Here is a 24,934-nt window from a genome sequence, read left to right as displayed (position 1 = left end):
TCATGTTGGAAACATTAATTGTCCTAAATACAGTTCTCCCAAATTTATTTTGCCAACCTACATTTAATGAAATTGTTTAAATAAAACACTTTAGAACTGAACTTAGTTGCCTACCACATAAGACTTTAAAAAACATTCCACTTAGCTGTAAGTCAAAATCTAGTTTAGTGGTAATGGTGTGTCAAAGATCAAGAAGTGGTAGAGACCCTTACACCCATTTGTGAATGCAAATATAGGTCTTCAATTATTCTCACAAACGAATGCATTCGAATGTCAAATTATCGGTAAAAGTTCAATAGTTACCATACAGAAAACCCTCCACAGCTTGGTATAAAGACGTTTATTAAAATGGCATCCATTCTCTAAATCTCAAGTTGAATAAACTACGTTATGGTATAAAATAGTATAAAAAATAAAAATAACCTAGACATCAAGAAAAAAACAAAACGAGAGAAAAAACACAATTTCAAGTTTTACAAATGGAAATCCAGCATTAATATTTACAGATTATTTAAAGAAACATTGGAAAAACCATGAATGGGAGAACATTTTTACTTTCGGTTACAATTCAGAAATGTTCCACAAAAAAAACCAGTCGCATCACTCCGCATTGAGGCTGCCCAATGATTATTTTTTGCCAGTGCGTTTTATTGAAGTAGCTACTGCTGATTACAGTCACATTGTGCCAATGGTAGAGATCACACTCAACTCGCTGCCTTTGCCCATCCAAGATGTCGTAGAGCAGTTTATATACACCAGAAGCAACATTTCAAATATTACTTTGGTTTAACACGTAAGCTTTCGCGACCAATATCATCCATAAGAAGATTTTTGGTTAGATCGCGTAAACAAATGTGTCGTTAAAACCCGCCACCACCCGGCAAAGCCAACAAGGGTTGTCACGCAAACAGAACGTGACAAATTTGTCACAAATCTGGCTGTCGCCTGATGAAGCTAGTTGTAATTACTGGCGAAACATCGCACTCAGATTGTAAATGTTGTGGCTTGGCTCTCTAACACATCGGTGTGCTGTACTAGTAACCAATTGGCCACGTTCTGTTTACATGACAACCCTTACTAGTTGGCTGTCGGGTGGTGGCAGGTTTTAACGACATATTTATATATTTACGTGATCTAACCCAAAAACCTGTTATGGATAATATTACTTTGTTACAAGTTGGTCATGCTCCATTATCAAAAAAGGTCAATCTTGCCATTTCCTTTCGGCTGCACCCCTTTATTAAACTTAAAATATCTAAGGTTAACAATATCAACAATGGCCCATATTTTTGGGGGGACTGTACATCGCATATGCTGCCTGGACAAAAATACAGGTAAAAATTTACCAAAAAACCTAGACGACAAAAACCCACTAAAGTACTTTCTAAAAACTGAAAGAAATTAAATGGAATAAAACGGTTTAAAAACCCCCAGTTCTCTCGGGGGGAGGAAACGAGATAACTTTTCAGGAAGTCCTTAAATTGCCAACAGCTGTGCCTTGAGCAAATGTGCGTATGCGGCCGATGACACTCGCTAAAGTCATTAACATTTTCGTTTGCATCTCACGTCATTGTTTTTGCTCACGGCCAGTTTTTGCCACCGTCGCCAGTGGCCTGGTCCGATTTAACCTCCAAGTAGTCTACATTGCTGCACTTGTCATCGGAGTGCCCCTCCTCCTCCGAGACATTCCCCTCGCCCCAGTTGTCGCTGTTGTCCGTCACATCGGAAGCCGCATACCCATCCCCGCGCTCCCCGCGTCGAGCAGCTGCAGCATGAGCAGACAGAAAGCGGAGGTAAAAAATTAGTTACCAATGTGCATTGCCCTTTCCTAGAAAATCTGTAGGTCTCCTGCACATGCCTCGCGGTAGCAAGTGGTCAACATGAAGCCTGTAATCACTCGTAGCCCATCCCATGCGTTGGCATCCAAATCTATAGGGCAGCGATCAAAATGAAGCCATGCAGAGTCACGCAAATTTGAGCATTGTTTGTAGAGGTTTAAAATCATTAAATTAGTATTTTAAAATTCCACGTTGTTTGAGGAAATGAGCATCTCCCATGTTTGTAGGGAAAAACATCTCTGGCACTCGGTGTCCTTGCAGATTTGTATTCAACCATAGACCATATTTTCATAATTTCAGGCCTTCATTGGGTTTCACTTGTTTGAACATTAAGGAATGCCGCTCGTTGAGTTTTCATGTAGGGTTTGGGGTAGGACCCAATACTGCTTTTTTTGCAACATCAGCAGGGACAGCAGTGCTCAACAGTATTTCTTGTTCGGCATCTTTGGAGATAGTAGTCTTTATCAAACATGGCATCAACAAAACAAATAAATAATCACATGGATTACACCCGGCTAGTATTACAGTTGCTTACATCAGTTAACGAGAAGATTAAGCAAGGCTAAACACTTAAAAATGAATACATTTGTATTAGCTTTTTTGTACCAATAATCTTTTGCATAAGCACCCATTTTATTAAAGGTTCTCAAGTAGAACTACTTGTTAAAATAATAGGAAAAGTAGTGTCCTCTCTACCTTTTGCTTCCTTGAAATTAAAAAAATCTTCCTTGTAATTAAAATCTGTCGTTTTCTCGTCCTCGTCTTCCGTTTGCTGTTTTCACACAAAACAAAAGCAAACACCGCCATCTACTGAAAAAACACACTTTTAGGTAGAAATTAAATGGATTTTAACAGCAGCTTGATAAATCCATACATTTATAATTTCAGAAGTTTGTTTGATAGTGATTGCATTAAACGGTTAAGTGCAATTTATAATCGTCGCCTGTTGTTCATTTGCTTTGAAAATACTTTCACGATTTAGATTTTATTGAAGTGTGAACTCTCTTGAATCGCATTGTATTTCATCGCTGTTCATAAAGGCTCACTTTTGAAATGCATTTTGCGCAAAAGTTATATTGGTTAAGCTAGGAATATTTAGTAGATATTTAGCGGCTATGTTTGGAAGTAATGGTGACTGGGCTGGTCTCCACTACTATCCAGGTCTCAAAGGCACTAATATTCTTTCCCAAACAACATGCTCTTCTAAGCAGGCCAATTTCCCACGCACTGAATCGGTAATGCTTTCGCGGAAATTCAGACCACCTAGATTTTGCCTAAATTGTCATTCAGGCTGGTTAGAATTGACTGCGAACTTGCCTGAGCAGCATGAATATTGTGGTCATCAATTGTCAGACAGACCATACCAGCCTTTGAAAGTTTGGAATGGGGACCCAACAAGCAACATCCCTCAGGGTTATAAAAATGTAAATTAATATAATTAGATTTTTACCAGGCCTTAAATGTCAAGAGAGAACCTGACAGACCAGAAGCGGACACTTGAAGGGAACATTCAGCATACGTTTAAATTTGTGTCATCAGCATAACAATTGAAGCCGAGACAGTTTGCATAAAATATGGCCAAGCGGGGTCCCGTATCTCCAAGAGTGGGCCATGGACTTAACCTTGAGGCACACCAAAGGGAACAGAACGCGTATCAGAATGCTGCCCTCCAAGGCTGACAAACTGCTTTAGATCGGAGTAAGAACATTTGATATTGTGCACTCTTATGGGTCCAGTCCATCACGAATGCGCATTGATCACAGGTTGAAGTAGGCCCTTTGAAACAACACTGTTTTGAGTCTGTTGCGGAACTGGCGCAGACTCGGGGATGAATACGCTCGTGTTCCAGGTCTTTGGGCCAAAGACCCTGAAACTGCGCTGGCCGTATCAGACGATGTTTAGCAGGTCGCCGCGAGCCGCGGATTCAAAGTTACAGATTTTCTGCGTTGGTAGTTAACTCTGTAATTGTCCCTTTTTCTGCTGTAGTAGTAGTAGTAGAGGTTGCTGGAGACGAAGTGAACCAGTTGCAAGGCAATTCCAGAAACCCCTATGGAGCCTTCCCATCACTCAAGCAGGATGGGATGATCAACAGTTTCAAAGGCAGCAAAGTCCAAAAGGACAACATAGTACACAGGCCTGCATCTACAGAAACCAAAAAATAATTGAAAACCTCACCAGGACTGTTTTCCATACTAAAACCAGGCTTGAAACCAGACTGAAAGGGATCTAGGTCACTGACAAGCAAGTGGTGTTGGAGCTGCATGGTGAATGGACAGTCGAGGACTTTGGAGAGATTAGGCAGATTTTTAGATGGGGCAATAATTACTGATAACATCGGGATTAAGTAGAAGGGGTAACAGTATATTCAAAGAGTGAAAGGACAGTACCACAATGGAGTAGATTAGTGATGAACACAGTAAGAGATGGAAGTTGAATGAATGAGCCAAGGAAACGGTTCCAGAGGACATTAAGTGGGCCAGGATCTAGCTGCTTATGATGCCAACCTCAGAAGGAAAATTCTGAAAAAGAGAAAATATAAATCACTGGAGTGTGAACAGTTGGCAAGGTGGTAAGGCAGAGATTGAATGGAGAAGCAGATTGTTGATTTTGTAAAAAAAAAAACTTAAGAAACTGGTCAGCTTGTAATGTATTACGAGAAGAAAAAGGGGAAAATGGAGAAGCCAATGAACAGTTGAAAAATGTATCTTCGGGTTTTTCCAGGCATCAGAAAAAGTAGATAAAAGATAGCTAGTATGGGCAAGGTTCAGTGCTTTTTTTCAGTAAGCCAACGTTTGCTTAAAATCTTGATAATGGATGTGGTAAGACATTATTTTCTCCAGGTTCGCTTAGCCATGCTAAGTCACGTTCAGTGTACACAACTCATCTGAGTAGCAGGATAAGGGTTTCATGGTTGAAATCCACTGTTGCTTCAAAAGGAAAGTGGATACATAACAATTGGAAGAAAACGTATGAAGAGGCTGGTGCTTTAAAATGGTAGTTGAAAGGAACCCAAATGTAAACCAACACCACTGATCTGACACACCAGGGTCAACAATGGATAAGGTTAGCTACAGATAGTCCTGGAGTGCGCAAGTCCAAAATATGATTGCAAATATTGGTCGGAGACTTAACATATTGAGTGACATTGAAGCAGTCAAAAGTAGCAAGGAAATAAATTGGGTTTATGTCGCTGTGCTGTCTCTGCCTATAGTTGTGTGCCTGGGTGTATCTAAGTGTGCGCTGCGGCGCCCTCTCTGTGTGCCTGACAACTTGTATCATGCTAATTTGTGTCCCATTGTCTCTGAGACCCAGTCCCTCCATCTCTGGCTATTTAAGGCCTCGGTACAGAGCTGCTTTACCTCTTAACTGTGCGTGTCTCCCCCCATAGGTCTCTCTACGGTATGTATTCTATCAAAATTTCACACTCAACTTACAATTTAACAATCTTTGAAATAGTGTATTCAACCAGACCATGCGTTAATTGTGTTTTAACCGACCGTCTGTGTTGCTTTACATAGTTTCCAAATTTTTCTAAACCCTGTTTGATTTAGTGTGATGCTCCGTCTCTCTGTATCCCCTGGTATATGTGTTAATTCCCTCTACTTAAGGTCTGTATATATATCTGTGGTTATGTGTTTCCTCTACCTGATGATGATTGCTTGTGTTGCAATCGAAACGTCGTATATTATGCAATTTTATTTTTTCTTATTTCTACGTGACTTTACCGAAAAAAACAAAGATTAGCTAGGAAATGCCTAGCAAAATAACATGTTAGTCAGTCTATGCAATTATTGAAATCAACCAGGAGCCGGATTCTATCGGATGCAGGCCATAACACAAATTAACTCTGGTAGATCCCCAAGGAGGTGGAGGCCCCCGGGTGGGCAGTAAAAAGGGCACAACTGTCACAGATCGGATATCCTTTAATTCTAGTACTAGATGCTCAAATGATTGAAAGGCCGACTGGTGGGGGGGCAGAAGATCAAGACTTGCCCCTAAAAAATATATCCACTGGGCAGGGGCCTGGTATTACGGCCAGCTCGGGCATGAAAACCCGGGGCTCGCGTGGGGTCCCAAAACCCTCGTCTGTCATACTACGTATTCATTATTTAAAGAGGAAAGTTCAAGACAAGTACCACGGATGGAGTGTGATGGTTAGAGACAGGGTGGGAGAGTGTGTGGAGCTAAGATAAGAATACGAGTCCTGTTTAATACGGAGCTCAGACCAAGGAATCGCCACAATCCATTGTGGCAGTATACTGGCACAACCCATAACAACCGTCGTTTTAACCTAGTCCCAACGCGTTCATGGAGTTCCGCAATGCCTCGTGTGCTCATCCTCCACCCGATGTCCGAGCCGCTACCATTCCCGTGCTCGCAACAAACCGCTACACACACAATCACCTCGTGTGCCCACAGCTCTGCCAATCGCACACACGGCTGGTTAGGCCTCCTCTTAGCCTACTAAGAGGAGGTATTACGGCATGCAAAGGTGGGCACTTGGGGCTCCTTGACCAAGCCCTACCTCTTCTGCTCTCTCGCCTAGGCCTTGTCCACCACTCTGTTGCTGCAAGAGCCACCACGAGGCCTCAGTCCTCCGCATTGGATATTGCCCTAACAAGAGCACCACCGCTGGTTGGTACATCTCCTGGCCACCCGTTGGCTTCTTCTCCGACTAATCTCCGGCTGTAACCTCTCTCGTCCATGACACACCTCTGCTCTCTAGCCTGCACAACCACCAGGCCCCAGGCTCAAAGGCTGGTTTCTTGTCAAAGCGACAGTTGTCCTTGGGTGCTGCTGGTTTGATGCTGCACTCCTCTGCCTTTGAACCCCTCCATGGTCCATGATCATTCAGGTCTGGCTCAACCCTTTATAGATGTGGTCAACTACTCCCTGCTGCCTTGCCATTGACGCATTAGCCTCATTTTGGGGGTGGGTCACCTGTTCCTACTTGGGGCTTAAATTACCCCTACTTGACTTAATCAGCCCTCATGACACCTCTGACAATTGGTGGCTGCCGATTATATCAGTGGAAGGCCTGCTCGGACCAATGCTACCACACTTGGTCAAACATGCAGATACAGTTCAGGCCTGCACTGACGGAGTGTTCATTGACCACTGCGTGACGCCTGGTTGCACAGATGATCAGCTGGCTGGTATCATGTATCTGCGAGGCATAATTATTGTCGTTGATAAACTCATCAACAATGTGTTTGTTATTAAGAAAACGTACATTAAGAAGGAAACTGGTGAGGCCGTCAGGCTCACTTATTGATGCGGTTTGAGTAGGAAAGGGCCGTAGGAGAAAATGATCGACTCCCAAATATTTGGGCTCCGGCTTCTGACAGTGACCACACAACACGGAGATTGCATGAGGCCACCAAGGTGGTGGTAGTCGTAGGTCTTTTGCCATGACCCTTTCCCCCGATGAATGTAGGGAAGGTAACAAAAAATCTTCATTTGACGACATTTGGCCTCCAGATCAGGGATAATATGCAAGGATGTAGGCCGGAGACTCAGGAGGATTGCACGGGTGAACATCATCACTACACACCATAAATCCACAATGGTCTAGTTGTGAACAGAGATGAGTACCTGTGTTGATGATTTAACCTCGCCACACTTACAAGCTAGGCTCCTGCCAAGGAGAGTTGGACACATGCTGTGTGGCAAGCTGGTCAAAATACTCTTCAAGCCAGATGCAATCAACGGTGAGCTGGTCACAAACCGAGCAGGTAATGATGAGGCGGCAGTCAAGCCCACAGAAGCAGAAGAGCAGCGCCACCCAAGTGATCAAAGGTTGCCTGTCGATCGAGGCTCACCCAGCCATGCAGCGCACGCAGGCTTGCGAGTTGGGTAGGCCTCGCGGACTAAACCGGAAAACTCTTTCATCTAAGGGTCGTGGTAGAGGCAGGCAGCGGGTGTCGTACGTGGAGGCTCAGGGGAGGCAGAGCCAGGAGGCACCCAAAGGCTGGACCAAAAGGACAGGAGCAGGAAGCGGACTGGTTGGTCCGACCACGCACCTTTCTCACCAGGAATTTTAAACGGCCAGGAAGTCACTAGTAGCTGGGCAGCCCTCGTGGGTCTATACCCACAGGAGCTCCGATTAGCACGGTTGGTTATGTACGGTGCAAAAAAAAAGTTCAACATACATTCAGAGAAGGGCAGGTGTAGGAGGAAAAAACCCCAAAAGGATAACAGTTAAAAATGTAAAACACAAAATAAGATAAATAAAACCCAGAGAAAATTTAAATACAGCTTTGAAAACTGTAACATCTTTACATTAAAAGTTACTGTTAAAACAAATAAATACAAAGTAAGATTAAATAAGCTTTAATAAAAATAAGAAACAAATAGTAAAATTACTTAAAATTGTTTAACTGCAAAGCACAGAAAGGCATAAAGAAAAAGGGCAGTATGCCCACCAGGATGCTCTCCCGTATGTCCAATTAACGTGACATACTTATTAGGTGACGCGTTATGTCCATGTTCAGGGGAGAAAAACTATTTGGGGCATTCCAGTGTGAACATGTTATAACCAACATCATGGGACCTCCTTTTCCAGCACCAAAATATGAGAATAGGTTTTCCCTTTTTTTCTGGAAACAAAACAGGTGTTACGATATTCTTGGTTCTTTCGGTAAAGTCACATAGAAGGGAAATAATAAAATAATAAAACATAATAAAATTCTCACGTTTCGGCCACAACACAAGCAGCCGTCCTCAGGTGAAGAACAGAGCTGTCGGAAAGACAACGTCCTAATAAACATTAAGCTTGGCAGCGTATTTTGATGTTAAAACACCAAACTGAAATCTTTTACAAGGAATCATGTCTGCATTAACCACAATAATTGTGGTCAGAATGCGTTACTCTGAAAGTGCTTGTCTTTGTGCTGTACGCCTTTTGGCGTCCTCTGGTCGAACACCGTTTGAGACTAGGCTCAAAAGAAAGTTGCCTCCGGTGTGGACCAATCAGTTTCAAAGACAATGCATATATTAAGTTTTTTGTTTGCATTCTGACCACAAGTATTGTGGTTAATGCAGACATGATTCCGTGTAAAAGGTTCCAGTTTGGTGTTTTAACATCGGAACACCTGTTTTGTTGCCAGAAAAAAGGGGAAAAACCTATTCTCATGTTATAACCTATACAAGTGTTGGACTATTGCAAAACCAGCTCTCTTGCCTGGGTAGCCGCAAGGATTTTCTGCAGGAGAAAGTCCAAGTTGGGAGTCTGTTGTACCCCCACACTAGAGCCCCAGTTCAACACTGGTTGCACATGCAAATAACTTGCACATCTAAAGCCAAGTTGCCTACCTATTCATTGGACCTTTCAAAAGAAAATAACATTTAAACATGGCACATTATATATATATCTACCTACTCTGATCATTGCAACTTCTTACCTGATCTTTTTCATCGTTTTCTTCATCCACAATCATTTTCTCATCAAGATTCGACTTTGATGAAGACGAGGTTGTTTCCAATGGGTCACTGTGGGATTTATTTACCCTGAAGTGATGAAAAAAAACCACCATATGAGCTCCCACGTTTTGTGTCAATCAGAACCTTTTTTAAGTGCCCAGGTTCATAAAAAGGATTAGACAATGTAAATTTTACCCAAATCTGAATGAGGTGCAAGGTGCTTAATATTTTTCAACCAATTCAAGTTACTCTTCTAAACACCAAACATACGTTTGCTGTGGTTACTATATACACATAGGATGGGAAAAACAAGAACGGTACTTACTCCTCGGACGAAGTAGATCTTTTGCTTAAGCCGTTGTCATTTTTCATAGTATCAAAGTCACGCATCCAGCGTAGATGGTTGTGCTTGAACCCGTAGCGCATATCCCCAAACCAACCAACAATGACAGTTCGCGACAGCTTTGTCATCTCCACCATTTGCGTGTATTCTTCGTTCGTGGGCCATTGCGTTCGCACAAATACAGACTTGAGAATGTTAAGTTGGCTTTTCGTTTTCTTTGTACTGAGCGGAGGAGACAACGTTTTGGATTTTTTAGCATGCCCTGGACTGTCATTCGTTTTCTTGGATTCTGTGTCCTTTTTTGTGGTTATAGTAATTTTACCATTTGCAGAGGAAGATTTATTGCGTTTCTCACTTCTTCGCTTGGCCTTTAATTTCCTTTTGAAAAACAACACAATCTCTTGTTGCCTCAAGTTAGTTACTTCCACAAGGCGCTTAACTTCTTCTTTGCTGGGTTTAGGGTCCAGAGAGAAGCTGGCTGAAAGGACTTCCAACTGATATTTCGTCTTAAAGCGTCGCTGCCCTTGCGTGGTATCCGCTGTTCTTGCTTCAAGGTTACCCAACATCGGTGCCTGATTCAACTGACCCTGTGGAAGTTTGACAGTTTTAAGCGACATCGTGCTGCCATCTTCACTGTCTTCTTGGTCGTACCCATCATTGTCATCGCCGCAGTCCTCTTCCAAGTCATCGCTCGAGTTGTCGTTCTCAAGAACAACCTCGATGCTGCCTTTGTCGGGTTCCAATGGTCCGCTTGGATTGAGTTTTTCCATACTTGAATTGTGGGGAACATTTTCAGTCCTCTCCACTTTCAAGTGGCGAGATTCGGCAAGCTCCGCGACGGCAACGTTATCCTTTGGGATCCCGCGCTGCTGCCGCTGATCATTGAACCAGGCCTCGATCTCACGACGAGTCAACTTCGTCTCTGTGTGCAGTCGTTCCAACTCGTCCTCCAAGAGCCACGGCCATTGCTCAAAGCTGGAGTCCAGCACCGCCAACTGCACCTCCGTCTTTTCCTAAAGCGCAATTTTTAACATTGCTTCATTTTACTGACAAATGCCTCAATTCCGCTGCTTTTGTGGTTTAAATGTTTATATATGTCCCTTATTTGTATTAGCCCATGTTTTTTTTTATTTGACAATCTTTCAACGGACCAAAATATGCTGTCACAATAACCGAAAGGAAAAAGTAACATCATATGAAAAACTTGATTTGGAGCTTTCGTGACTGCAGGAATTACTCTTTGGTTCTTTTGGTAAAGTCACGGAGAAAGAGAAAATAATAAATTAAATATTAGCATACGACGCTTCGATTGCAAGACAAGCAATCATCATCAGGTATATAAAAACTAGTAAACTTAGAAATATAATGAAATACAACACAGTCGGCTAACATAACAGTCAATACGCTACCTGGTTGATTATGTTATTCCAAAGAAAGCTAAATTTTTGAGAGAGACAAAACACAGACACGGAGAGAGAAACACACAGGCACACAGAGAAACAACCCATCTGTGTCGAGGCCTTAAATAGAGAGACGGGGGCAGAGAGAGAGAGGGGGGGGTAGATGATGATTGCTTGTGTTGCAATCGAAACGTCGTATGCTATTATTTAATTTATTATCTTCTCTTTCTACGTGACTTTACCGAAAGAACCAAAGAGTAATTCCTGCAGTCACGAAAGCTCCAAATCAAGTTTGAACCACCTCTAGGTGGAGGTCTTAAGCTTGTTTTCTGTGTCTCTGTGTTGTCTCTCTCTCTGCTTGTGTATCTGTCGTGTCTCCGTGTCTGTGTCGTCTCTCAAATTTCACACTTAACTTCTAATTTAGCAATCTTTGGAAGGATGTAATCAACCAGGCTATGCCTTGTGTGTTGACCGACTCTGTGTTGCATTGCATTTCCAAATTTTACTAAGTTTGTTTGATTTAGTGTTTTCTCTCTCTCCGTCTCCCCTTGTGTTGCTCTTATTTCCTGCAGTCACGAAAGCTCGAAATCTCTCATTGACATGCTAATTTCTCTACCCCCCTCTCTCTCTATTTAAGGCCTCGACAGAGGCGTTGTTTCTGTGTGCCTGTGTGTCTCTCTCTTTCTGCTTATGTGTCTATGTGTCTCCGTGTCTGTGTTTTGTCTCGCTCTCAAGTTTAGCAATCTTTGGAATAACGTAATCAACCAGATAGGGGGTTGACTGTTATGTTATCCGACTCTGTGTTGTATTGCATTATATTTCTAAGTTTACTAGGTTTTTTTTCCATTTATACCTGATGATTGCTTGTGTTGCAATCGAAACGTCATATGCTATTATTTAATTTATTATTTTCTCTTTCTCCGTGACTTTACCGAAAGAACCAAAGAGTAACATCATATGCATAGAAGCTATCATCCTGTGCCTCGTTTCTACACACCGAAAGCTTTGCTGGCACCGACCAAAACCACAGGGGCTGGGTCAGAAAGCCTGCATCCCACAACAGCCTGGTCATGTCTCAACTGATCCCCATGAAATTCCAGGACCTCAGCCACTGGTTTCATTCTTAAGCTACGCTACACATTTAAGTCCTTTTATTTTCTGTAATTATGACTGCTGCAAATGTTATCTTTGGGATCAGAATCTTAATTTACAATATAACAAATCTGTTGAGCTACAAAGATAATGTTTTGCAGATGTCCAGTCGGGGTGGGTGAGCATATTACATCAATTCAAATACAAGAAAGGTTAAATATATTGAACTTATCCAAAATGGAAGGATAATTTGTATCACTTCTCGATGCCCATCCCCCTGGCCAAGCAGAGTCGTAGGGTCTGGAGGAATCAAGACGGGTGGGGGATGAGGCCAAGAAGCCTCATGGCTCACAAGAGCATGAAGACCGCGGCCAAGGGTGTGGTTACTGTTCTGGGTTATTGGACTGGCATGAGATTTGGTTCTAGGGTGGTAATGGAAATGAGGCACTAGTCTCCTCCCATGATTCTCAAATGCAAAGGCACAAGTGACTGGCACCGGGAAATGTTACCCGGCCATACTGGCAACATGAACCCTACCAGTTTACAATCGGTGGATTGCAACTACGACAGTACAGCCTACAAAAAAGCTGCACCGCACTCAACTTTTGATTATCCGTGCTCATGGGTAGGAGGCAAAATCCGGATTAATAAATAACGTGAATGTTCATATGCAAATTAGGTTAACATGTAAGTATTGTTTACCTACCTAGAATGGGAGTAATGTGTGGTATATTTTTTACTGTATCTTAAAGCAAATAGTTTACTTGGCAATTTCATTTGCAGTCCCGTGGGCACCAGACGCTTGACGAGAAGAGCATTAACCGAAACAGGACATGTAAAAGGCGTGAATAATGGTTACGCATCTCCGATTAGCACGGTTGACTATGAACGGTACAAAAAAGTTTAACATGCATATATAGGCAACCCAAGTAATCGGTTCACGGATAATCGAGAGTTGACTGTACATAAAAAAAACCCCAAGGGAAGATTTTGAAAAAGATGTCACCTTGAATTTAGGTGGAGTGAAATCAGGAAACATGTTTATGTAGTAGTTTCGCAGGTATGTAGATGCCGTTCTCACATTTTCAGATCTGCTGTGTGTTTGGTCACCATCCCTCAAAACCTGAGGCAAGGCCGCTTCCTTGGCAGTTTTATTTTCCGATTGCTCCAACTTAATATCAGCAATGTTCACCGGAAGATCCACTGCAACACACACACACACGTATATTAGAGGAACCTTAGTTTCCTCTGATAGTGGGTTAATAAAATACTTAATTGATTGCAAATGAGGTGTAAAGCTTTACTCGAACACGTAAAAGCACTTCAATAACATGGAACGCTAGGTCTATATTACACAGCAATACTAATGTTTTCCGCAACCTGAGTAAATATCGCGAGGCAAGAATGGCTTTTAGTACAAACAAATTACATCCCTTTCACATGAGAAATATGCCAAATAATGAGTTACAACTGATCCAATGTGAAAATAAACCTTACAAATACAAGCCTTAAAACACCTCCATGTACTACTAAAACATGTCTAAACATGAAACAAATCAAAGGCTGAGAAATATACATTGAATATGGAGAATTGCACCACAAACGTCAGTTACAATTCACTGATGTATTAACAATGGAAAGAACAGTCCAATAAGATACAAGCTAAATATAATTACGTAAAAAATAACTCTGGATTACTACAAAAAGATGTTACAATTATTTAAAAAGTCAAGAATCTGAATTTTATTTGGCAAGCCACTAAGGCAACCCCTTTTATCCTCAACCCCACAATCACCATTCCCAATATGCCAATAATACTAATCGTTCTATGTGCATCCCCGTTTGTGCGACAAGGTGAGCTTTGACGTTACCTGAGTTCTGAGAGTCTGTTCGCTGATGCTGGAACCATTTAATCACCTGCGAAGGGGTCAGGTTCGTCTTCTTGGCGAGTTCTTGGCAATCCTGCTTGCTGGGATACTCATTTTTCATAAAGAATTCTCGAAGAAGTGTTAACTGCTCGTGTGTTTTCCGTTTGGATTTTTTGCCATTGGTGACACTTTGGGGCAGGTTCTCTTCTGCTTTGCGCTTCTTGTTCACAGTTAAAGTATCGATCACGGGCTGTGGAGTTGGGACCACAACGGTGGTTTTTGTTTGGCTCGAACTCGATAGTTTATCTTCTGTCGCTGGCCTATTGTCATCACCGGTTTCTCTGCCATTTGGCGTGGATGAATTTTCAGAGGCGAAACCGGAGTCGCTCTGCACTCTTCCCGTGGTGCGCAAACAGTTTGTGACGAAGCTCTTTCTCTTTATCCTTTCCACCTCCTCGGGTGTCCAACTGATCCCATTGAGGAGACGCTGCGCCATAAACCACATGGCCACCTCCAACTCGGTGTGACCCGTTACGACCGCCAAATAGCAGATCTCGGTCCTCAGCGGGTAAGGGAACTTCCTTAGCGAATTAATAAGGTAAGGGTTTAGATCCATGGCAGGGTTGTAGGATGGAATACTGTTTGAAGGTATGGAGATGGTCAGTGCGCACTCATCACTCAAAGAGCTGGTTTTGTCCAAATCCTCATCCACACTGGACGTGGTGTGAACGTCTGAAAAATTATCCGAGATCTTTTTCAAGGGTTCTTTTCCCCCATTCAGTGTCGGGTTGGCTTTTGACGATTGTGGTGGAGGATATCCTTGATACTTTTGTTTTATGTTGAAGAGAGGTTCTACATCAGGCCGTTTTGGAGCAATTTTCTTATAAGTGGTAATTTTCAGCTCATTCTGAATGGGGATTGTGTTTGCTCCTATAGTGGTTCTCAAAGGTTCAACATTCATGTTATTCTGAGCAATAATTTTGCTACTCAGTACATGAGCGTTGAGTAGCACTGCGTGATTCACTACATTGGCGGGAGATGTAGGTGTTGCCATATTCATCAGTCTAGTGTTTGGTGTAGATGTGTCATTCACCGCTTTAATGTTAGGGGTAGATATTTTGTTATCCACCAAATGAGCTCTATGTGCTGATGATCTATTTGTCACCTCCAGTGCGTTTGACGCACGCGGAACATCAGAAGCTTTCCGAGGTTCATTTTTGCCAACTTGTTTACCTCGATGGTTCTCAACTTCATCATCGCTGGAATTGCCACTTATCATCCCACCGTCGAGCGGCAAAAATTGCGCACTTGTTTCTTTGTTCTGTGCCAGTACATTGACCGCAACACACTTGGCAGAAGAGTTTTCCCCCTTCTTGCACACTTCTGTTGCCGTCATCTGCTTTGGCACCTCAGGTTCCTTGATGCAGGCAATGCAAAACATTATAAAAGTAAATAATTTGAAAAATGCTCATGTATAGATCTACACAGTGGTCAGTGACCAAGCTGCTTCCATGCATACCTTGTATAAAATGTATCCAATCGTACTTTGTACACTTTCCTCTTGCCGAGAAGGCATTTGTTGCTATTTTGTTGCAAACTTAATTTGCTGCATCCTTGAAATCAAGAGCAGCGAATGGGTCTTAAGATGCCGTTTTGGTTAGAATTGAATACTACACACACGCCTGTTTAATTCGTATTATTTAGAGTGCATTTGTGCACAGCCAAGCAGCATCTTCATTATTTGCAGAATGCAGCGTTGTTCTCAGGCCGCCGCTAAGGCTTGGTTAACCTATATACGTGACTTTACTGAAAGACCCAAAGAATACTGATGAGAGTAGTCCCACTAAAAATGATTCAGAGCCCTGGCAATCCAATGAAAAATGAAGGCCCACTCCATGCACTGTCGGCCATGGGGCTCTGATGGACCACATTGGTCAGCGAGTCAGATATCACTGGTTAACCATGGCCGGAGATCGAACTTAGGTCACCGTTTTGAGAGTTTGAGAGTGCAGTGTGCCAACCATTGCATCATCGCTTCCTCCGACTGCAACTACATACCGAGTAAAAACGTAAATTGAAATTGGCTATTGGAGGTCACTGTTCTATACATTTCCGTCTCGTAACAATTTCCATGCTACATTTGTCACAAGATTTTCTTCCCCACAAATACCAACTTAAACATAGCATTAACGCAAGAACTCTTGGAAAATAAAGTCAAAAGTAAAATGTTACTACAACTTTGAGGTTTCCGCTTTATATTTTACTCGTTTAATGGAAGAAAATTTACATTTTAATAATTTCTTAAAAGTATAATACAGGAAAACCTGGCCAAACACGGTTTTATCATATGCGTTTTTCGATGGCACACGGTTTCCTAAGAGAGGTCTGTTTTCCGAAACACAGGGGTGGACGTTTCGGCTTTGCGCGTGTTTTACGCTGCTTAAGATTCTTATCTCCACGTGTGCGGTGTGTCTGTACACTCCTGCTCATGCTGCGTGACATGGTTGTATTATACAATATTTTATATATCTTGTCACCATCTTCCCTCGCGCACATACACATGCATGCGGTCTCATTTTTTAATTCTGGCGCCAAAGTGTAAGTTGAATGGTGGTGATTGTAGTCATAAAAAAAGCAGAGAAAGTGCACTTTTTGCACCAGTTATCTTGTGAGCTGGGCTTTTGCAAGAGGTGAGAGTGCTGCATCCATTATAGGGTACCAATGGGGTGAATGAATCGACTTTGATAGAACAATTAAAATAATCGGAGAACTAGACGACAACCCCATGAGAACATCACCTTCACCGTAAGTAAAAAAAATCAGAAGTTTTCCTCTTACGTGGAATGGAAGACAAGTGTGTGCAGCAGCTGCATGTGTTAAAGTAGGTCTTACCTTTTCTGTCCGGACGCGAGTGGGATGGGAGGCGGCATTGTGCTCCATAAAGCTTTCGTAGCTTGGCGTGCGAAACTTGCATTGGCGGCACACGTAGATCGGATTGGGCACCGCAGTGGGATGCGCTCTCTTTAAATGATCCGTAAAGGCTGGCAGGCCTTGCGCTCGGAAGGAGCAGTGCTTGCACACATAAGTTATCCGAACATCGTTTTGCACCAATGGATCTTCTTTAATGTTCTTTGCAAGCTCCCAGTCTGCATTCTTTCTATCTCTAGACCTTGCCTCTGGAGACTTAAATGTTGCTCCGGTAATTTCGACATCATCCACATCCGTGTCATCAATAAGAATCACTGAATGCGGTGACTTCCTTCGACTTCCCATCTATGATTGAAGGACAATTAAAAACACACATGACAGGAAAAAAACTGTGCATAAAAATATTATTCTAAATTTTAAAGCAACATGTTAATCCAAAGCTGTATACAGTTATTTTTAAAAATATATACACACATGAGCTTTAACGACCAATATTATTATTCATAATAGTTTTATTTAGATTGCTGGTGTTTTAATTCGTTACATTATAATAAAGAATGAGTTGATGACGTGCAAATGGTACAAGTTGGTTAGTCGTTATAAATTTAGCAGTTCAACAGAGCCGAAAGCTATGGAGTGGTGCCCGAAATGTAATTATAAATGATTTAATCAACCATATTATATAACACAACTAAATTCCTCACGAGCCAACTCCTGCCATTATTAAATTACATTACGTGCATAACTGTGCCAATGATGACACGGCATCTACTTAAGGACCCGGATCAGGCAGCACTTTCACCTGAGATCTGAGCTCTGTTAACAACCTGATGATGCTGGATGTAATCTCCAGTGAAACAATTGTACTCGTGTAAATGTTGCGAGGTTACGCCTCAAATACACCATCATGCTGAACGGCAATAAATTTGGCACATTTGATCGTGACACTTATGAATTCGTTGTCGGATGGAGGATCGTTTACACACATTTTTACATGACCAAACCCAAAATATACCAATTATGAATCGTATTTCTTTTAATGTTACGAAGTGCAATTGTGCAAAAACAAAACATCTCTGAAAAAAATATAATACATAAAACATTTTAAATACACGGAATTTAGTTTACATATTTTTCGCCAATACATTACAAAATGCTGAAATTACTGCATAATGCAAGCACTTAAAATTGACAAACGACTGCAATGGTTGGAAACGTAAAATCTCAAAGTATCATCTTCAATCATGGACCGGATGAAAGGACCCCATGGATATAAGTTTATATTTGAGATTGTAACCCAAAGAAAGTCATGGACGGACCTGAGATTTTACGAAACAAAAAGATCATTTATTATGGTATAGTTGCGACATCCCAATGCCCACTGACGAGAACCAAACCCTGGAAGCAAAGCAGTACCGCTCATTTCTGGTGCAGTGCTGGAATGGATGGCAACAGGGCAGTCACGGGGAGAGGTTCTAACGTACCAATGTACGATGAAAACTGATTCTGCCATTACGTGAATTAGATCTTGAAGTTTTGTCGTGGTAATTTCACTAAAAAATAATAAAATACCCCCACAAATGGCATAGGTCACTTTCAATCCACTGGTGAATAAAGGTATCGCCACGACATCCCATGTGATCCTTTGGTGCCACATCCCATGTGGCTTCAAGGATGAGCTGATCTCTGCAGTGGTGTTTGTACTCTAGGGCAGTGGTTCTAAAACAGGGGTACACAGAACCCTGGGGGTATTTCAAGTGAATTATAAATGTGAAATTATATCATGAGTCATTGGTGAATAATCATGCATGAATCTGGCAATATAAAATAAATACGATAACATTTAAATACATATGGTAATCTAGAACGATATAATATAGCTTTTTTTAAACTCATTGGACCCAAACAGTGGTTTTAAAGAGTAACCAGCGGCGAGCGTAAAATAAATTTTGTCATGTATGCAGAGCATCCGTTGCATTTTTGTATTCACGTGTAGTTTCTAGCTACTTAGGATGCCTCCGAAAAAGGACAACTGGTTAAAATATTTCTGTTCATTCTTCATACCGTTATTTCTCAGAACCATGTTGGGACAGGCAAGGGAGTACTCGGTTGAAACAAAATTAAAAAAGGGGTAGTCACCAAAGGCTAAGAACCACTGCTCTAGGGCTTGTTCCCCCGTTTTCCTGTCACTTTACCCAGCAGCTATTATACCTTCATGGAGGCGTGTACTACTGAAGCCCATTTACTTTCCTGAATAATACACATCTCTTCAATTCGCATTTGCTCATCCACATTTTACTCTGATGGAAAAAAAAGAATAGGCTTCACCCTTTTCATCAAGAACACGTGTTAAGATTTTCTAACACCAAATAAACACCTCTTACAAGTCTTGCATTAACTACACACAGGCATGCCTTTGCTGAACGAGCATTCTTTATCAAAATTTGTGTTATAACGAGCAATTTGAATTGAGCCCGATTTGCTCGCAAAACGAGCAAATGTTCACTTAACGAGCGGAGACCGATGGATCAAATGCGTCCCGTGGTGGCACGTGGCGCACCACGGCCCACAATTGTTTGTTTACGAGGTTTCCTCTGCTGAGTGCACGCGTGTTTGGTCGTGAGGGAAAGGAGCCTCGTGGTAGCAGTGTAATGGGTGGGTATGGAGAGCGGCAGCGTAGAAGTTCGCGCGCAGCGCCACATACCCGGTGACCCAAGTTAAATTCCGGCTCACGGCCAACACCAGCGACGATTATCTGAACCGGTCCCGAGCCTCCGCTAGGTCGACTCAGCTTGCTGCAGTGCATAAACATCACCACTAGGGATACAATGGTGGATGGGCGTGGTGCTGGCTATCCACCCCTTGTGTGCCGAACTGGCCTTTGTAGGTGCTCGCCAACAGCAATTGCCCCAAGTCTGTTTAGGCCATGAGGGTTCTTGTACTGTGGTTCTACATGTGTGGTAGCTATTGCATCTTATGTTTTATGATTTCAAAAAAAAATTCTCATGTAATGAAAAGATGGATTCTGGCTTAGCAATCATTGGAAGGATTTGATAAACCATTTCGGGTCTTAATTGATTGTTCACGCTTACGGTGGATTTCAGACCGCATCCATTATTTTTGTCTCCCCCCTCCTCTTTTCCGAACATAGATGACTCGTCCATCTGAATAACTGCCAAATCGCTCTCCGTGGTGCTAACGTTAAAAAAGCCACTTTTTTTCAAATTCTTGCTGTGGTTTTCACACCTGATGATGATTGCTTGTGTTGCAGTCGAAACGTCGTGAGAATTTTACGTGACTTTACCGAAAGAACCAAGAATATAAATCCCTGCAGTCACGAAAGCTTTAAATCAAAATGTAATGAAAAGTTGTTCAAGAGAAGAACATTTTGGGGCTGAAACGTAGCTCAGAAATTTTTGCTGAACGTATCTTGCTCGTTAAGCGAGACATGCCCGTACTGACAAAAAAATGGGTCCCATCGATGATACTCTTTTTATCTGTAATTCTAAGCACGCACCTTCTCCATGTTTCCCTGCACACTTGAGCTCATCACATTTTCTTTTGTCTGTCCACGTTTCTGATCCTTGTCATGACTGGTAACATCCATAGGTTTAAAAAGGTATTTTAGACACATTGTTATTTGCCATTATGAAATACCCCCGCACGAGTCTTTTTCACCATTTTGATCACAGTGTGCCTTCAAAGATTGAAAACCTGAAGGCGCGCACCTAGGAAGTCACACCGAGGTACAGGCAGACTTCGCCTAGCGTTCAAGATGCGGTTCCTGGAGACGCGAGCGCTAATCGAATCAGCGCAAAAAGGAGTCACACCATTGTATGGGGATGCGTTCCCCACAAGCATTATTCCTTTCATACGTGTAATACATGAACACTTCATTTGGGGTATCGGTAATAGCACTAATAATAGTTAGAAAATATTTCACAAATTAAAATATTAATTTATTAAAACGTCAGTATTATGTACTGTATTCACGAGTGCATTCTAGTGTACTCCTACAAGGTACCGGTGGGAGACGAGGATGGCGAGACTGCTGCGCTGCTAATCCGGGGCATTCTCAGATACAGCTCCAGGACCTCAGTGATCTAAGCGATGTCCTCAGCCTAAATTTGTGGCTAAGTTTCTTTTAGGTGGAGCCTGAGACTCTATCCTAGTCTTGCGAGTTCTCATCTGGCTAAACAAATACTGTACTGTAACAAAATATTTTTAAATGTAACCATGACTATGAATCATGGGGGGGTGGCGTCTGGTTGGCTCGAGAGTTTGTCGCTCTCATTGGCTGAGCAAATGAAGGGACGGGTAAGTTTCCTCGGCTAGCACTCCGTGTTCTCATTCATAACCGCTCTTTATATATTTAAAACTTTCTTAATTTTTGGGGGAAAATGTTCAAGGACATAGAGCACTATAACAAATCAGGATTCTACCGAGTCGCGCTAAACGAGGTCTGCCTGTACACTCAGATGTGACATCCAGCAGTATTCTAATTTCAAAATTTCTTCCCCCGCCCAAACCCTATTTTATTTTTCAGAAGAAAAGATAAAATGGCACTGCTCCAGTAAGTAGGGCCAGAGTACAAAAAAACCACGGAGACCCTACCAGGAAACGAGTCACGTATGCCCCAAAAGTACTTAGTACAAAACCCAGTTATCTACGCGTCCCAACCATCTCACAAATATGGATGCATATCAGTGGTTGCTAGGGATTACGTCATCACTCCCATTACACCAGCCAATCAGCTACCAGAAAAACAATCCTGATGCAACACAGCTTCCGTTATTGCATCATTTCCCTGTGCAACATGGTCAGTCATATCAACGTCTTGACTGAGGGCAAGTTTTGATTGAAAGCTTTCGTGACTGCAGGGATTCATATTCTTGGTTCTTTCGGTAAAGTCACGTAGAAGGGAAACAATAAAATAAAAACATAAAATAAAATTATCACGACGTTTCGACTGCAACACAAGCAATCATCATCAGGTATTGCAGTCGAAACGTCGTGAGAATTGCTATATATTTTTATTATTTTATTGTTTCCCTTCTACGTGACTTTACCGAAAGAACCAAGAATATGAGGGCAAGTTGTACGTTGTTTTAAAAAGTAATGTGATTGTGTACATTTATTTGTACGAGTGGATGAGAGTACGCCTTTTGGCGTCATCTGGTCGAGCACCAATTGGGTCGAGGCTCAAAAGAAAGCCGTCCCTTGGTGTGGACCAATCAGTTTCAAGGACAATGCATATCTTATCATAGTATGTTTTTGTTTGCATTTTGACTGCAGGTATTGTGGTTAATGCAGACATGAATCCTTGTAAAAAGGTTTCAGTTTTGTTGCCAGAAAAAAGGAGAAAAACCCTATTATTAGTGCGTGTAACTGTTACTTTGTGGAAATTGTATGTGATGGTACACGCGTGTTTGTGTGCGCGCAGGCATTTTTCGATGTAATTGTAAACTTAAGGCTGCTGTATCACTCTTACATCTCACAGAAATGCATTCCCCTTGCGTAAATCCGGTAGAGACTCAAAAATGGGAGAAATCTTGGCCTACGCAAGTTCGGTACCCGGGCGCCAGATTCTTCGTGGACCTCGCCGCTGCCAAATTGGAGCAGCGCAAAAAGATATTTCAAAAGTACCGTCCTTCAAACAAATGTCCTAATTTTTCACAATGACGAGGGGAAAAGCAGTCAACATTAAAATTAAAGTTTCCAAAAAATGAAAGTTCAACCCAAACCAAAATATATAAATTTGGCCTCGTGGGCCTTTTGGCATCGCAACCGCCATTTTGTGTCAGTTGGCAGCCATTAGGAGGCATAAGGGGTGCAGCACTCTCATTAGATCTTCAGCACTTGAACAGACGTGTACCTTTTTTTTAAAACACAACTCCCGCGTAAAGATTATTTTATTTGTCTTCTTTTAGAATGTGTAACGGCAGAAAACACCCCCTCCCTCCCACACACCCTACATCCCTCTAAAAAAAAAAAACCCCGCAAAGTCACCTTCTTTTACTCTCCTCCAACAACCTAGACCGGGCCTCAGGCTTGTGGGAGGTGGATGAGGAGGGGGTAGCCCTTTCCTCGCGAGCGTGGAAATAAATAAAAACCCCCCCACAACACGCCTCGGCACATATAAACACCGCCGTCGCGTTAATTCATAAGGCACCGCGAAGCACGCAGCTGGGTCGTCCCTGACCGCCCCCCACACTATTCGTACCTTCATCGCGGCTTCGTCTTCCTCGCTCGCGACGAACCCCGCCATGTTTTAGGCGATTCGCGTTTCTCTCCTTTTGTCTTCGCGCGGATTTTCCCCCCACCCCCTTCCACCGCCGGCTACATCGCAAATCTTTGCTCAACGGGCGCTGCTAAACGAAGGGCACAAGTTTGCGCCGCAGTTTAAAAAAATATATATATACGCTTTAATTTAACAAAAAAACACAAACACTCACCACAGCCACCAACACCAAAGGTCCCGCGTCAACTTGTTCACGTAAATTTGATCGATTTGCGAAGGCGGCAAAAGCGCGCGAAGATGCGGCCGCGAGTTTGTTAATCACGCCACTGCCACCACCTCCCCTCGTCAAGGCGACTAACTTTGTTCTTTCCCCTCAATGCTTCGCCTCCATTTCGTCACCACCACCACGAACGCGGAGAACGGGCGGCCTCAAAGGAAGAATGAGAGGGGAGAGTGCGCACGGGGGGCGGCGAACGGCAAACGAATGCCGCGAACTCTCCCGCTTGCCTCCCTCCTCACGCAACGAAAAATAAAAGAACGAGGTGGGTGAGCGGAGTAGAGGGCGAAGACGACGTTGAGACGTGCGGTGACGGTGGGGGTGCCGACAGTCAGTGAAGTGGGGACGAGTTAAAGCGAACCCGGCGATTACCTCTAGCGAGCGAGGCTCCCTCACTGCGTGGTGTGTGTCTCTACGTCACGTCCTGCTCTTAAAGGCGCACCCCCCACCACCTATCATCACCACCACCACCTATCACCACCACCACCACCTATCATCACCACCACCACCCACCACCACCTATCATCACCACCACCTATCATCACCACCACCACCCACCACCACCTATCATCACCACCACCCACCACCACCTATCACCACCACCCACCACCACCTATCATCACCACCACCACCTATCATCACCACCACCCACCACCACCTATCATCACCACCACCCACCACCACCTATCATCACCACCACCCACCACCACCTATCATCACCACCACGCCGCTCACTATCAACGCACAATAACATAAACCCCCAAATGTAGATTTGAAGTTTTCGTGACTGCAGGGATCCATAATCTTTGGTTCTTTCGGTAAAGTCACGTGGGTAGAAAATACATTCAATTAAATCACGACGTTTCGGACGCAGCACACGAGCGTCCGTCATCAGGTGGGACAATCACAGCAATTGTTTCTTGCCACGAAGGTCACGGGCTACCACGCCGACGCCGCCGCCGCAACCGCACCTGTGCCGGGCTCGGTGCACTTTCGAGCCACGTGGAAGTCGAGACTTGATTCGAAGCTTTCGTGACTGCAGGAATTACCGAAAGAACCAAAGAAGATGCAGGAATTATTACTCTTTGTTTTTTTCGGTAAAGTCACGTATAAATAAGAAATAATAAAATAACATAATAGCGTACGACGTTTCGGTTGCAACACAAGCAGCCATCATCAAAGATCGCTAACTTACAATTTAGCAATCTTTGAAATAGCGTAATCAACCAGACTATGCGTTAATTGTGTTCTGACCGACCGTCTGTGTTGCTTTATATGGTTTCCAAATTTTGCTAAACCCTGTGTTTGGTGTGCTTCTCTCTCTGTGTCCCCTGTTGTATCTGTGTTAGTTCCCCCTACTTGGGTGTCTGTATATACATCTGGGGTTATGTGTTTCCTCTCTCTCGTGAATTTAGCTCTTCTGTACCTGATGATGGCTGCTTGTGTTGCAACCGAAACGTCGTACGCTATTGTGTTATTTTATTATTTCTTATTTATACATGACTTTACCGAAAAAACCAAAGAG

The 24,934-nt window shown here is 42.9% G+C and overlaps 1 protein-coding gene across 5 annotated transcripts; it reads right to left on the bottom strand.

Annotated features, from left to right (window-relative positions):
- Positions 1-325: 325 nt before the first annotated feature.
- Positions 326-23,862, bottom strand: LOC116954189 (uncharacterized). 5 transcript variants are annotated; one of them, XM_032974692.2, is made up of 9 exons: positions 23,782-23,832; positions 23,115-23,259; positions 16,856-17,236; positions 13,967-15,380; positions 13,102-13,298; positions 9,586-10,616; positions 9,242-9,347; positions 2,535-2,610; positions 326-1,765 (listed from the first exon to the last, which is right to left on the bottom strand). In XM_032974692.2, the coding sequence occupies exons 2-9, from the start codon at positions 23,157-23,159 to the stop codon at positions 1,581-1,583; spliced, it is 3,435 nt and encodes a 1,144-aa protein (XP_032830583.2). In that variant the 5' UTR covers positions 23,160-23,259; positions 23,782-23,832; the 3' UTR covers positions 326-1,580. The 5 variants fall into 5 exon arrangements, with proteins under 5 accessions (XP_032830583.2, XP_032830586.2, XP_075908303.1 ...); XM_032974695.2 differs by lacking the exon at positions 23,115-23,259 and having other exon boundaries at positions 23,782-23,862; XM_076052188.1 differs by having other exon boundaries at positions 23,115-23,830.
- Between the last annotated feature and the right edge of the window lie 1,072 nt (positions 23,863-24,934).

Source organism: Petromyzon marinus, chromosome 54 (genome assembly GCF_048934315.1).
Source record: "Petromyzon marinus isolate PM22_M1 ecotype Great Lakes invasive population chromosome 54, UKy_Petmar_22M1.pri1.0, whole genome shotgun sequence".
Classification (NCBI taxonomy): domain Eukaryota; kingdom Metazoa; phylum Chordata; class Hyperoartia; order Petromyzontiformes; family Petromyzontidae; genus Petromyzon; species Petromyzon marinus.
This window is presented reverse-complemented; position numbering and strand designations above follow the sequence as displayed.

Bases quoted from the DNA above. Each gene is read 5' to 3' on its own strand.
- LOC116954189 (XM_032974692.2), bottom strand. From the start codon at position 23,159: ATGGCGGGGTTCGTCGCGAGCGAGGAAGACGAAGCCGCGATGAAG. The intron at 15,381-16,855 runs GTAAGACCTACT...GCCTGCATCAAG, and splicing joins CTCGCGTCCGGACAGAAAAG to GAACCTGAGGTGCCAAAGCA. The intron at 1,766-2,534 runs GTAGAGAGGACA...CTCATGCTGCAG, and splicing joins TAATTTCAAGGAAGCAAAAG to CTGCTCGACGCGGGGAGCGC.